Source organism: Somniosus microcephalus, unplaced genomic scaffold (genome assembly GCF_052327205.1).
Source record: "Somniosus microcephalus isolate GS21.2 unplaced genomic scaffold, FLI_Smic_1.0 unresolved_chr2, whole genome shotgun sequence".
Lineage (NCBI taxonomy): Eukaryota > Metazoa > Chordata > Chondrichthyes > Squaliformes > Somniosidae > Somniosus > Somniosus microcephalus.
Genome location: NW_028225180.1, coordinates 9,325,430 through 9,340,032, shown reverse-complemented (window position 1 = coordinate 9,340,032; position 14,603 = coordinate 9,325,430). Strand labels below are relative to the sequence as shown.

The following is a 14,603-nucleotide window of genomic DNA, read 5'->3' as shown; positions in this document are numbered from 1 at the left end:
GGAAGTGTCCCAGAGGGTCCGCTCCACAACGGGAAGATAATAAAAGAAAACGAATTAATATTTAACGCGCAGGAAACCGTGGAAAGCAGCGCTAACAACAGCGGGGAAGAAGGAAAAGCGCGGGAGGCGCCATTTTAGATTTGCAAGATGCCGAAGACTGGCTGTATCACTGCTTTTGATAATGCATTAGAGGACTGGACCACGTATGTGGAAAGAGTAGAGGTATATTTCGAGGCAAACGATATAGCGGAGGGGAAAAAGGCATCGGTATTGTTAACCTTAATGGGCGCTAGAACGTACGGCCTATTGCGGGACCTGATTACTCCAGCCAAACCGAAGGCGAAGAGTTTTAATGAAATTGTTGCTGTTCTACAGGAGCACTTAAACCCTGCACCGCTGTCGATAGCAGAAAGATTTAAATTCCACAGGAGAACTCAGCACAAAGATGAGAGCAATGCTGAGTATCTTACGGAACTACGCAAGCTATCAAAGCACTGCCAGTTCGGAGAAGGACTGGCAGATACCCTACGGGACAAATTTGTCTGTGGACTCCTGAGTGAAGGAACACAGAAGAAGTTACTCGCAGAAAAAGAGCTGACGCTAGATAAGGCTTTCAGCGTGGCAATATCGTATGAAGCAGCAGCCAGGGGAGCTGCAGAAATTCAACAAAAACCACAGGAATACGGCACCCACGAAATGACACGGGGATTTGCAAAATGTTATCGCTGCGGCAGAACTAACCATGACCAGAAGGACTGCTGGTCCAAAGACAAAATATGCAGACAATGCGGAAAGATTGGACACATTGCACGAGTTTGTAGGTCTGGGAAGAAGACCAGCGACAACAAAAAGGCTACTAAGGAACCGTACAAGAAAGTACAAAAGATGACGGACAGTAGTTCCGAAGACCAAATGAGCGATAGTGAATCCGGAAACAGAAGACTAAGCTGTCTCAAACTTCACAATGTAATCGCAAAAGAGGATCACCGAACCATTTGGGTCACTCTCACGATAGCAGGGTCCCAAGTTAAAATGGAATTGGATACAGGATCAGCGCTAACCGTCATGAATCGACGAGACTACGAGCGGCTATTTTCACACAAACCCTTGAGAGAGACATCCATCGTCTTGACGATGTATACGGGGCAAAAAGTATACCACAGAGGAAAAATAAGGGTGCCTGTCGAATACAATGGCAAGAAAATACAGAAATTGTATCTCTACATACTGCCAAATGGTGGACCACCGTTATTGGGACGGGAATGGATCAGGAAGATAAACTTGGATTGGCATTCCATTCATGCAATGACGGTGGACGGTAAAAAAGATGAAGACGTCACTCCTGGACGATTGTCAACAATCTTAGCTAACGCCAAAGAGGTATTTCAACAAGAACTGGGCACGCTTAAAGGCGTAACCGCCTCAATAAAAATAGAAGAGAATGCAGTTCCCAAGTTTTTCAAAGTGAGACCGGTACCATATGCAATTCGCCCAGCCGTCGAGGCAGAGCTGGAGAATCTGGAGAAGGCGGGCGTGTTGTCTAAGGTCGACTGGAGCGAGTGGGCGACACCCATCGTTCCTGTCATGAAGAAAACGTTAACCAATAAGTCCGGAGAGCCAAGGAAGATTCGCATCTGTGGGAATTTCAAGGTGACGGTGAACCCTGTCCTTCGCACAGTACAATATCCTCTTCCAAGGATAGAAGACATCTTCGCCTCGCTGTCTGGAGGGAAGCGTTTTACAAAAATTGACCTAGCACAAGCATATTTGCAGATGGAGGTTGAAGAGTCCTCTAGGAAGTATCTCACGATAAACACTCACAAAGGTCTTTACCAGTATCATCGATTGGTATTCGGAGTAGCATCGGCTCCGGCGATATGGCAAAGAGCGATGGAACAAGTCCTGCAAGGGATTCCGGGGACTCAGCGTTACTTGGACGACATCCTTGTAACAGGTGAAGATGACAGTGAACACCTTAACAACCTAGAACAGGTGCTCACTAGACTACGGGAACATGGGCTGCGAGCCAACCACCCCAAGTGCGAATTTTTAAAGAAACAGATATCGTATTGTGGCCACGTGATTGATGAAGAGGGGTTACATAAGTCCCCTGACAAAATTGAAGCGGTTGTTAAGGCCCCAGCGCCTGAAAATGTGTCGCAGCTGAGGTCATTCCTCGGGTTGGTGAATTACTGTGATAAGTTTTTGCCGAATTTGTCGACAATTCTGCACCCACTGAACGCCCTGCTACGAACGGGGGTAGCATGGAAATGGAGCGATGATTGTAAGCGTGCTTTTCAGAAGAGTAAGGACTTAATCACTTCAAAGGAAGTATTGGCTCACTACAACCCAGCACTGCCAATCAGGCTGGCGTGTGATGCGTCTCCCTACGGCATTGGGGCGGTACTGTCACATAAATTCCTTGATGGTTCGGAGAGGCCGATAGCTTTTGCGTCACGCTCGTTAACTTCTGCCGAGCGTAACTACGCCCAGATTGACAGAGAGGCCCTCAGCCTAGTGTGGGGGGTGAAGAAGTTCAATCACTATCTGCACGGTCAAAAATTTACTCTACTAACCGATCATCAACCTCTTGTCTCCATTTTCAACCCTCAGAAGGGCGTACCAATAATGACAGCACAACGGCTGCAGAGATGGTCCCTTTTCCTAGGGGCACACCAATATGACATTGAGTACAAAGGAACTAAACAGCATGGAAATGCTGATGGATTGTCACGTCTACCGTTGCCGACGGTGGAAGAAGAAGACCTTGCAGTGGATCCAATGGAGTTATTCCACTCGACCATAGTCGAATGTCTCCCTGTGACGAATGCAAACATAGAAAAGGAAACACGGAATGACCCGACACTATCACGGGTCTATGATTTAACGGTGAAGGGATGGCCAGCACATGGCGAACCACTGCTGCCAGCATTCTCGCCGAGAAGAGAACAGCTGTCAGTGTGCAGAGGAACCTTGATGTGTGGATCCAGAGTAGTAATTCCACCTAAGTTGACGGATAGAGTGCTCAATGAGCTTCATGAGGGTCATCTGGGTGGGGTAAAAATGAAGAGCTTAGCCAGAGCGTTTGTGTGGTGGCCGGGAATCGATAGAGAAATCGAAGAGATGACCAAGAGCTGTGCAGGATGCCAGAAGGTCCAAAACGCCCCACCACAAGCTCCTCTGCATCCATGGGAGTGGCCCTCATCTCCATGGCAAAGGGTGCACATTGATTTTGCTGGTCCCTTCATGGACTCGATGTTTTTAATTGTGGTGGATGCACATTCAAAGTGGCCAGAGGTAATAAAAATGTCCTCAACCACCACGGAAAAAACTATCACAGTTTTACGAACCAAATTCGCCAGGAATGGGCTGCCTGAACAGATTTGCTCTGACAATGGACCACAGTTTGTGTCTGAAGAGTTCCGGAGGTTCTTAAAGAACAATGGTTTTAAGCATTACACATCTGCCCCATCTCATCCAGCCACTAATGGATTGGCCGAGAGGTTTGTCCAAACATTCAAGAAGGCTATCAAGGCAATGTGTAATGAAGATATACCCCTACAACACAAGGTGGACAACTTCTTGTTTGCCTACCGGAATGCGACACATGCGGTTACCAACCAAACTCCAGCCATGATGTTCTTCAATTGAAGACTACGATGCCGCTTGGATTTGGTTAAGCCAAACGTCCGAAGAGATGTGGAGAACAGGCAATTTCAGAATATGAATGAAAGGCCGACCAGGAGTTTTAAGAAAGGTCAACCAGTTTTGGCCCGGGACTACCGCACTGAGAAATGGCAGCCAGGAACGATTTGTACACGACAAGGACCTCTCATGTATACCGTGGACGTTGGGGAGAGCATTGTAAGACGCCATGCTGACCAGATTCTAGAGTCATTGGAAAACGTCAACTCCACACCACGATCTGATACACCTGGTAATGAAATCGACGTTCCAATTGCAGCTACCGCAGACCCGGTAATATTGGAAGCAGGTGAACCAAACAACGACATTGATTCCGACTCAACATTGCCAGAAGAACCTGTTACTCCAAAGAGGCGTTATCCAGACAGAATTAGGAAGCCTCCTCAAAGACTGAACTTATAATTGTTTAAACTTAACCAATGTATCTAGCAACAGTAATTGTGATTGTAACTCGTTATCATTAGTTGTTAAATGAATGTTATGTTCTGTTTATCTAAAAGGGGAGGAATTGTTGTGTATGTACCTTTAAGAGAATAACTGGTCTCAGACTGCAGTACCGGCAGTGACCACCCCTGTATAAAAGGCGCTAGAGAGCCTCTGTTTTGTTAGATTCGTTTATGCCTTTCACCAGTAAAGTTCTGTTTGTTTCTCTCCTGCTAGTCCGTGTCTCAATCATTCACGGACTTAACAGTCTCTCTCTCTTTCTGTCTGTCTCTAGCGATCTATCTATCTCACTCTCTCTCTCTCTCTATCTATTGATCCTCAATGTAGTGAGGAACGCTAGGCCGAGACCTCGGGGTAAAGCAAGGCCCGCAGCCTTCCTTCACCTGCCAGAACTGAGTCCTGACCAAGGGCTTTATCCCGGATTTGTAACCGGTCCAGTAGAATTCACTCAAGGCCCCTTCAGCAGGCCTGGGATTAACCATTAACCAGCCGGCTTCTGTTGTTACAGGTGAAGTGACGCAGGCTGCGGCCTTTCCCGCCGGGGAAGAAAACATCTGTCTTCCTAACTGAGCACAGGGCGGGGTGGGGAGCAGTCCCATCGCTGGCCATTGCCATGGCTGATCTCGCAGGTAACCGCGCAGTGGCTTGACGCAGGGTGCGGGTGGGGGCAGGGACATGATCTAAAGGGATTTGGGATGGGGTTTGTGCTCCCCGGCTCCCCTCCGCCCTGCACATAACGTGGAGAACGTAATCGGGATATCGCTCACTCTGAAGCCTGCCATTGAAGGCCGCTCGGCCGCCGCAGTGTTCCTCAGGACACCAGAGCTGAGCTCCAAACCCCAAACCCTGAGTCCTACAATAGGCCCAACCCTGATTCTAATCCTGACCCTATACCCGAATCTGGGCACCAAATCCTGGAGCACTGATTCCCGACCTCTGACCCTCGCTCACCAACCCTGACCCTGCCCCTGCCCCTGACCCTGCCCCTGCCCCTTAATCTTCCCCTGACCCTTACCTTGACCCTGGTCCTGACCCTGACCCTGCTCCTGCCCCTGCCCCTGACCCTAACCTTGACCCTGGTCCTGACCCTGACCCTAACCTTGATCTTGACCCTGACCCTTAATCTTCCCCTGACACTGACCCTGACCCTTAATCTTCCCCATACCCTGACCCTGACCCTAACCTTGACCCTGGTCCTGACCCTGCCCCTGACCCTGCCCCTGCCCCTGACCCTGCCCCTGACCCTGATCCTAACCTTGACCCTGACCCTAACCTTGATCCTGACCCTGACCCTAACCTTGATCTTGACCCTGACCCTTAATCTTCCCCTGACCCAGAGCCTAACCTTGACCCTGGTCCTGACCCTGCGCCTGACCCTAACTTTGACCCTGACCCTGACCCTTAATCTTCCCCTGACCCTAACCTTGACCCGGGTCCTGACCCTGCCCCTGAACCTGACCCTAACCTTGACCCTGGTCCTGACCCTGACCCTGCCCCTGACCTTGATCCTGACCCTAACCTTGATCTTGACCCTGACCCATAATCTTCCCCTGACTCTAACCTTGACCCTGGTCCTGACCCTGCCCCTGACCCTGACCCTAACCTTGACCTTGGTCCTGCCCCTGACCCTAACCTTGATCTTGACCCTGACCCTGACCCTTAATCTTCCCCTGACCCTAACCTTGACCCTGGTCCTGACCTTGATCCTGACCCTAACCTTGATCTTGACCTTGACCCTTAATCTTCCCCTGACCCTAACCTTGACCCTGCCCTGACCTTGATCCTGACCCTAACCTTGATCTTGACCCTGACCCTGACCCATAATCTTCCCCTGACTCTAACCTTGACCCTGGTCCTGACCCTGCCCCTGACCCTAACCTTGACCTTGGTCCTGCCCCTGACCCTAACCTTGATCTTGACCCTGACCCTGACCCTTAATCTTCCCCTGACCCTAACCTTGACCCTGGTCCTGACCCTGCCACTGCCCCTGATCCTGACCCTGACCCTAACCTTGACCCTGGTCCTGACCCTGCCCCTGACCCTAACCTTAATCCTGACCCTGACCCTTAATCTTCCCCTGACCCTGACCCTTACCTTGATCTTGACCCTGACCCTAACCAAAATCATCCTTGTCATTTACAAATCCTCCATAGACTGACACAGACCCTGAGCCTGACCCTGATCCCGATGCTGTGATGTGAGACCCGTGCAGTTTTGTTCCGCTAACATGAGCAACTGTCGTCCTTGAGCCTGCCCTGGAGACCATGGCCCGACCTTTCACTGACCCCTTACCCTTTGTTGCTTTTCTCATAAGAAATAGGAGCAGGAGTCGGCCACACGGCCCCTCGAGCCTGCTCCGCCATTCAATGAGATCATGGCTGATCATCTACCTCGACTCCACTTTCCCGCCCGATCCCCATATCCCTTGATTCCCTTAATATTCAAAAATCTCTCGATCTCAGTCTTGAATATACTCAAAGACTGAGCCTCCGCAGCCCTCTGGGGCAGAGAATTCCAAAGATTCACCTCCCTCTGAGTGAAGAAATTTCTCAACTCAGTCCTAAATGGCCGACCCCTTATTCTCAGACTATGCCTCCTAGTTCTGGACTCTCCAGCCAGGGGGAAACAACCTCTCAGCATCTACCCTGTCAATCCCCCTCAGGATCTTGTAAGTTTAAATGAGATCACCACATTCTTCTAAACTCCAGAGAGTATCGGCCCATTCTACACAATCTCTCATCATAGGACAGCCCTCTCATCCCAGGAATCAATCTGGTGAACCTTCGTTGCATCGACTCCAAGGCAAGTATGTCCTTCCTTATTCTGCGGCGAGTGTCTCACCTCCTGACTCCCCAAAGCCTTTCCACCATCTACAAGGCACAAGTCAGGAGTGTGATGGAATACTCTCCACTTGCCTGGATGAGTGCAGCTCCAACAACACTCAAGAAGCTCGACACCACCCAGGACAAAGCAGCCCGCTTGATTGACACCCCATCCACCACCTTAAACATTCACTCCCTCCACCACCAGCACACCGTGGCTGCAGTGTGTACCATCTACAAGATGCACTGCAGCAACTCGCCAAGGCTTCTTCGGCAGCACCTCCCAAACCCGCGACCTCTTCCACCTAGAAGGACAAGGGCAGCAGACGCATGGGAACACCACCACCTCCAAGTTCCCCTCCGAGTCACACACCATCCTGACTTGGAAATATATCGCCGTTCCTTCATCGTCGCTGGGTCAAAATCCTGGAACTCCCTCCCTAACAGCACTGTGGGAGCACCTTCACCACACGGACTGCAGCGGTTCAAGAAGGCGGCTCACCACCACCTTCTCAAGGGCAACTAGGGATGGGCAATAAATGCTGGCCTTGTCAGCGATGCCCAGATCTGATAAGCGAATTTTAAAAAAGATATAGAGACCAAAACTGTGCACAGTACTCCAGGTGTGGTCTCACCAAGGCCCTGTACAGTTGTAGCAAGACTTCCTTACACTTATACTCCAACCCCCTTGCAATAAAGGCCAACATGACATTTGCCTTCCTAATTGCTTGCTGTATTAATGATCTAGACGAGGAAACTAGATGGAATATCTCCAGGTTTGCAGACAACACAATGCTGGGTGGGCGTTTGTGCTGTGAGGAGGATGCCGAGAAACTCCAGTATGATTTGGACAGGTTGGGTGATTGGGCAGATGCATGGCAGATGCAGTATGTGGATAAATGTGAGGTTATCCACTTTGGTGGCAAAAACAGGAAGACAGATTATTATCTGAACGGCAATAGATTGGGAGAAGGGGAAGTGCAACGAGACCTGGGTGTCCTTGTGCACCAGCCGCTGAAGGTAAGCATGCAGGTGCAGCAGGCGGTTAAGAAGGCAAATGGTATGTTGGCCTTCATAGCGAGAGGATTCGAATACAGGAGCAAGGATTTCTTGCTGCAGTTGTACAGGGCCTTGGTGAGGCCACACCTTGAGTATTGTGTGCAGTTTTGGTCACCTTATCTGAGGAAGGATGTTCTTGCCATGGAGGGAGTGCAGCGAAGATTCACCAGACTGATACCTGGGATGGCAGGAATGACGTATGAAGAGAGATTGGGTCGATTGGGCTTGTATTTGCTAGAGTTTAGAAGAATGAGAGGGGATCTCATTGAAACTTATAAAATTCTAACAGGACTAGACAGACTAGATGCAGGAAGGATGTTCCCGATGGAGGGGGAGTCCAGAACCAGGGGTCACAGTCTAAGGATAAGGGGTAAGCCATTTAGGACAGAAATGAGGAGGAATTTCTTCACACAGAGAGTGGTGAACCTGTGGAATTCTCTACCACAGAAGGCAGTGGAGGCCAACTTATTCAATATATTCAAGAAGGAGTTAGATATATTTCTTAAGGCTAAAGGGATCAAGGGATATGGGGAGAAAGCAGGGACAGGGTACTGAATTTGGATGATCAGCCATGATCTCATTAATGGCGGAGCAGGCTCGAGGAGACGAATGGCCTACTCCTGCTCCTATCTTCTATGTTTCTATGTACCTGCATGCTAACTCTGTGTTTCTTGCACGAGGACACCTAAATCTCTCTTCCCGTTGCAGAGGCCGAACGTCAGCACAAGGAGGCACTGCTGAAGGAGACGGAGAGCCTGAACATCTACTCGGGGCAGGGGCGGGGACGGGGGAAGGTGCAAGCGGTGGCGCTGTGCGAGCGTTACACCTGCCCCATCGTCGTGGCGATGGCGCCGGGCGAGCTGGCGAGCGTTCACGAGCTGCTGGCCAAGTGGAGGGTCCAGGAGGAGCGTTGCCGGGCGCTGGAGGCGGGCCGGCTGGACAGGGTGGAGCTGGGCCTCTTCCTGGACAAGGGCCTGGGGGGGAGCCAGGGGGTCAGTGGGGGTCAGAGGGCGGCTCTGTCCGGGGTGGCCGGAGCCGGCAAGACCACCGCTGTCCAGATGTTGGCTCGGGACTGGGCGGCCGGCAAGGCCTACCCCCGGTTCCGCTTCCTCTTCCGGTTCCGGTTCCGGGACCTCAACGCCGGGCTGGGGAAAAGGACCAGCCTGAAGGCCATGGTGTCCGAGGCCTATCCCTACCTGTCCGGGGTGCTGGACGCCCTCTGGGGCCAGGACGAGGGCTTGCTGTTCGTCTTCGACGGGCTAGATGAGTTTCGGGGCCGGCTGGAGCTGGGTGGAAAGGCCCGGGAGGAGGAGGGGGATGGCGAGGGGGAGATCCCGGGCATCGTCGGAGGCCTGTGGAGGGGGACAACGCTGCCCGGTTGCTCGGTCCTGATCACAGGCCGCCCCTCAGCCCTGGAGGCCCTGGGAGGAGGAGAAAAAGGAGGGCGGGTGGACACCTGGGCCGAGATCCTGGGATTCTCCGCCCCGGAGCAGAAGGACTACTTGGAGAAGTGCCTGGGCAGCCCCAGGCTGGCTGCCGAGGCGCTGAGATACCTGGGGGAGAACGAGCTGCTCGCCGCCATTTGCCAAGAGCCCCTCGGCTGCCAGGTGGCTGTCGCCTCGCTAGGCCCGGCCCTGGCCCAGCGAGCAGGGGTCGCGGGCAAGGACCCGCCGCCCAAGACCCTCACGCAGCTGCTGGCCAACTACCTGCTCCAGGTGCTGCGGGCGTACGGCCGGGAGATCGGCAGCCCCCGCGACACCCTGCTCAAGCTGGGCAAGTTGGCCTTCGACGCCCTGGCCAACCGGAGCGCCTTGCTCTCCGAGAAGCAGCTGGCGGCTCACAAGATCAAGGGCTCTCAGTTCGTCGGGGGTCACCTGACGGAGCTCCTGGCCAAGGATGAGACCTGCGGGGGCGATGGGGGAGGTGTCTACACTTTCCTGCACCCATCCGTGCAGGACTTCCTGGCGGCCCTGGCCCAGTACCTGGCCCCGCCGGGGAAAGACCTGCCGGGCCTACTGAGCCAGGCCCAGCGGGAGCCTGACGGGCGCTACCAGCTCTTCCTCCGCTTCGTGGTGGGCCTCTCAGCCCCGGGGACTTCCCGCCCGCTGGAGGAGGCACTGGGCCAGCTGCCTGGCCAAACCGCGGCCCAGGCTTCGGGCTGGCTGAAGACCGAGCTGCTGGAGAAGGCGGTGGGCGGCGGGGCCGGGGGGCCAGGCCCACACCCGGGCCTGATGGAGGCCATCTACAACCTGCTGGAGTCGCAGAGCCGGAAGCTGGTCCAGGGCAGCCTGGGTTCACTCGAGGCCCTCAGACTGGGGGACCAGGAACCCCACCGGGCCCTGGGCCTCACCGCCATGGACTGCGCCGCCCTCTCCCCGCTCATCCAGCTCTGCGAGGCCCTGGAGGAACTCGACCTGGACAACTGCCGACTCGCCAACGAGGGCCTGGCCCGGTTGGCTCCCGCCCTCCACCGCTGCAAGATTCTGAGGTACGTCCCACTCGTTGTTCGCTCGCTCGCGCTCAGGCCTCGGTGGGTTCGCTAGGCCACCTCGCCCCTTTCAAGCCTTCCCCACCTCCTGGTGGGCGCCAACACTCAATCTCACCCCCTGGGGAACGGCGCTCCAGCACGAACGCTGGTTCTCTCCTGAGGCCTGGGAGGACTAGGAGGGAGCCAGCAAGCATGCAGGTGCAGCAAGCAGTTAGGAAGGCAAATGGTATGTTGGCCTCCACTGCAAGAGGATTTGAGTACAGGACCAAGGATGTCTTACTACAGTTATACAGGGCCTTGGTGAGACCACACCTGGAGTACTGTGGGCAGTTTTGGTCTCCTTACCTAAAAAAGGATATACTTGCCATAGAGGGAGTGCAGCGAAGGTTCACCAGACTGATTCCTGGGATGGCAGGACTGTCATATGAGGAGAGATTGGGTCGACTAGGCCTGTATTCACTAGAGTTTAGAAGAATGAGAGGGGATCTCAATGAAACGTATAAAATCCTGACCGGGCTGGACAGACTGGATGCAGGGAGGATGTTTCCCCTGGCTGGGGGGTCTAGAACGAGGGGTCACAGTCTCAGGATACGGGGTAGGACATTTAGGACTGGGATGAGGAGAAATTTCTTCACTCAGAGGGCGGTGAACCTGTGGAATTCTCTACCACAGAGGGCTGTGGAGGCCAAGTCACTGAATATATTAAAGAAGGAGATAGATAGATTTCTAGACACAAAAGGCATCTAGGGGTATGGGGAGAGTGCAGGAATATGGGATTGAGATAGAGGATCAGCCATGATCATATTGAATGGCGGAGCAGGCTCAAAGGGCCGAATGGCCTACTCCTACTCCTATTTTGCTCCATGGCAAGAACATCCTTCCTCAGATAAGGCGACCAAAACTGCACACAATACTCAAGGTGTGGTCTCACCAAGGCCCTGTACAACTGCAGCAAGACATCCTTGTTCCTGTACTCGAATCCTCTCGCTATGAAGGCCAACATACCATTTGCCTTCTTAACCGCCTGCTGCACCTGCATGCTTACCTTCAGCGACTGGTGTACAAGGACACCCAGGTCTCGTTGCACTTCCCCTTCTCTCAATCTATTGGCGTTCAGAAATACTCTGCCCTGATAATAAACATCCCTTGAACGAGTAAAAAAAAAAATCGCATGGCTGACGTCGTTAGTGTCACGTATTCCTTGCACAAGCACTTCTCGTGTATAACACTCGACGCTAAGAGCAGAAGGCAAGCCATGCTATCCCCTCCCAACCCTTCAAAGCCACCCTGTTTATACGAACATATGAACTAGGAGCAGGAGTCGGCCGCTCGGCCCCTCGAGCCTGCTCCGCCATTCAATAAGATCAGGGCTGGTCTGATTACTCCACATTCCCGCCTATCCCCGATAACCTTTCACCCCCTTGCTTACCAGGAATCTCTCTACCTCTGCCTTAAAAATATTCACAGACTCTGCTTCCACCGCCCTCTGAGGAAGAGAGTCCCAAAGATTCACGACCCTCTGTGAGAAAAGATTTCTCCTCATCTCTGTCTTAAATGGGCGACCCCTTATTTTTAAACAGTGACCCCTAGTTCTAGATTCTCCCACAAGAGGAAACACCCTCTCCACATCCCCCCTGTCCAGACCCCTCAGGATCTTCTATGTTTCAATCAAGTCACCTCTTACTCTTCTAAACTCCAGTAGATACAAGCCTAGCCTGTCCAACCTTTCCTCATAGGACAACCCACCCATTCCAGGTATTAGTCTAGTAAACCTTCTCTGAACTGCTTCCAACGCATTTACATCCTTCCTTAAATAAGGAGACCAATACTGTACACAGTACTCCAGATGTGGTCTCACCAATGCCCTGTATAACTGAAGCATAACTTCCCTACTTTTGTATTCAATTCCCCTCGCAATAAACGATAACATTCTATTAGCTTTCCTAATTACTTGCTGTACCTGCATAGTAACCTTTTGTGATTCATGCACTAGGACACCCAGATCCCTCTGCATCTCAGAGCTCTGCAATCTCTCACCATTTAGATAATATGCTTCTTTTTTATTCTTCCTGCCAAAATGGACAACTTCACATTTTCCCACATTATACTCCATTTGCCAGATCTTTGGCCACTCACCTAACCTATCTCTATCCCTTTGTAGTCTCCTTGTGTCCTCTTCACAATTTACTTTCCTACCTATCTTTGTGTCATCAGCAAATTTAGCAACCACACCTTCGGTCCCTTCATCCAAATCATTTATATAAATTGTAACAAGCTGAGGCCCCAGCACCGATCCCTGTGGCACACCACTCGTTACATCTTGCCAATCAGAAAATGACCCATTTATCCCCACACTCTGTTTCCTGTTAGCTAGCCAATCTTCTATCCATGCCAATATGTTACCCCCTACACCATGAGCTTTTATTTATATTGGAAAGTCTGTTGGTTCTAAGATACAAGGAAATTTGTTTATTAACATTTAACTCCCCAAGATGTCCAATGTGCACCTCTCCAGGATGTGGCAATTGGACAAGATCGGGAAGCTCCCCAGAGCTCTGTTCTAGCAGGCCGGTTAAACGCCCATAATCCCCTGGTGAGGGGGGAGGGAACCTCTAGTCTTTAACTGCACCAACCAGGGCCTACACGATCTGGATTTAGGTAACTTGGGCGCGTCACTACAGCGGGGCGGGGGGGGCGAGTGTCCAATCAACATTGGTGCGAGCAGACACTCTAGCTGTGTGGCTTTAGTAAGTGGGTTGTTGGCCTTACAGAGCGAGAGAGAGAGAGAGAGACAGGAAGGCAGATTATTATCTGAATGGCAATAGGTTGGGAGAAGGGGAAGTGCAACGAGATGTGGGTGTCCTTGTGCACCAGTCGCTGAAGGTAAGCATGCAGGTGCAGCAGGCGGTTAAGAAGGCAAATGGTATGTTGGCCTTCGTAGCGAGAGGGTTTGAGTACAGGAACAAGGATGTCTTGCTGCAGTTGTACAGGGCCTTGGTGAGACCACATCTTGAGTATTGTGTGCAGTTTTGGTCGCCTTATCTGAGGAAGGATGTTCTTGCCATGGAGGGAGTGCAGCGAAGATTCACCAGGCTGATACCTGGGATGGCAGGAATGACGTATGAGGAGAGATTGGGTCGATTGGGCTTGTACTCGCTGGAGTTTAGAAGAATGAGAGGGGATCTCATTGAAACTTATAAAATTCTAACAGGACTAGACAGACTAGATGCAGGAAGGATGTTCCCGATGGTCGGGGAGTCCAGAACCAGGGGTCACAGTCTAAGGATAAGGGGTAAGCCATTTAGGACAGAAATGAGGAGGAATTTCTTCACCCAGAGAGTGGTGAACCTGTGGAATTTTCTACCACAGAAGGCAGTAGAGGCCAATTCATTAAATATATTCAAGAAGGAGTTGGATATAATTCTTAAGGCTAAAGGGATCAAGGGGTATGGGGAGAAAGCAGGGACCGGGTACTGAATTTGGATGATCAGCCATGATCTCATTGAATGGCGGAGCAGGCTCGAGGGGCCGAATGGCCTACTCCTGCTCCTATCTTCTATGTTTCTATGTTTGTGTGGCATCAGTATTGTATAATTGTCCTGCTCTGTGTCTTTAGGCTGAAAGGCATCAATCTCGGTGACGCGGGGGCGAAGATCCTCTCGACCGTACTGAAGAAACCCAAGTGTAAACTACAGAGAATTGTGTAAGTTCCAACAACTGAACCAACAACATAGTCACAGAACATATACAGCACAGAAGGAGGCCATTCGGCCCATCGAGTCTGCGCCGGCTCTTTGGAAGAGCAATCCAGTCAGTCCCACTCCCCCGCTCTTTCCCCATAGCCCTGCAATTTTTTCTCCTTCAAGTATTGATCGAATTCCGTTTTGAAGGCGATTTATTGAATCTGTTTCCACCGCCCGATCAGGCAGAACGTTCCAAATCCTACCCACTCGTTGTGTAAGAAAGGTAATTCCTCCTGTTGCCTCTGGTTCGTTTGTCAATCACCTTAAATCTGTGCCCTCTGGTTATCGACCCTTCAGTCATTGGAAACAGTTTCTCTTTATTTACTCTATCTAAACTCTTCC

General features: G+C 51.7%; 1 protein-coding gene across 1 annotated transcript; it reads left to right on the top strand.

Moving 5' to 3' along the window:
• The first annotated feature begins 4,762 nt into the window (after positions 1-4,762).
• Positions 4,763-14,225, top strand: LOC147092082 (NLR family CARD domain-containing protein 3-like). Its single transcript, XM_085976424.1, has 3 exons — positions 4,763-4,778; positions 8,739-10,518; positions 14,135-14,225. Exons 1-3 carry the CDS (start codon positions 4,763-4,765, stop codon positions 14,223-14,225), a joined length of 1,887 nt encoding a protein of 628 aa, XP_085832550.1.
• The last annotated feature ends 378 nt before the right edge of the window (positions 14,226-14,603 follow it).

Bases quoted from the DNA above. Each gene is read 5' to 3' on its own strand.
- LOC147092082 (XM_085976424.1), top strand. The intron at 10,519-14,134 runs GTACGTCCCACT...CTGTGTCTTTAG, and splicing joins CACCGCTGCAAGATTCTGAG to GCTGAAAGGCATCAATCTCG.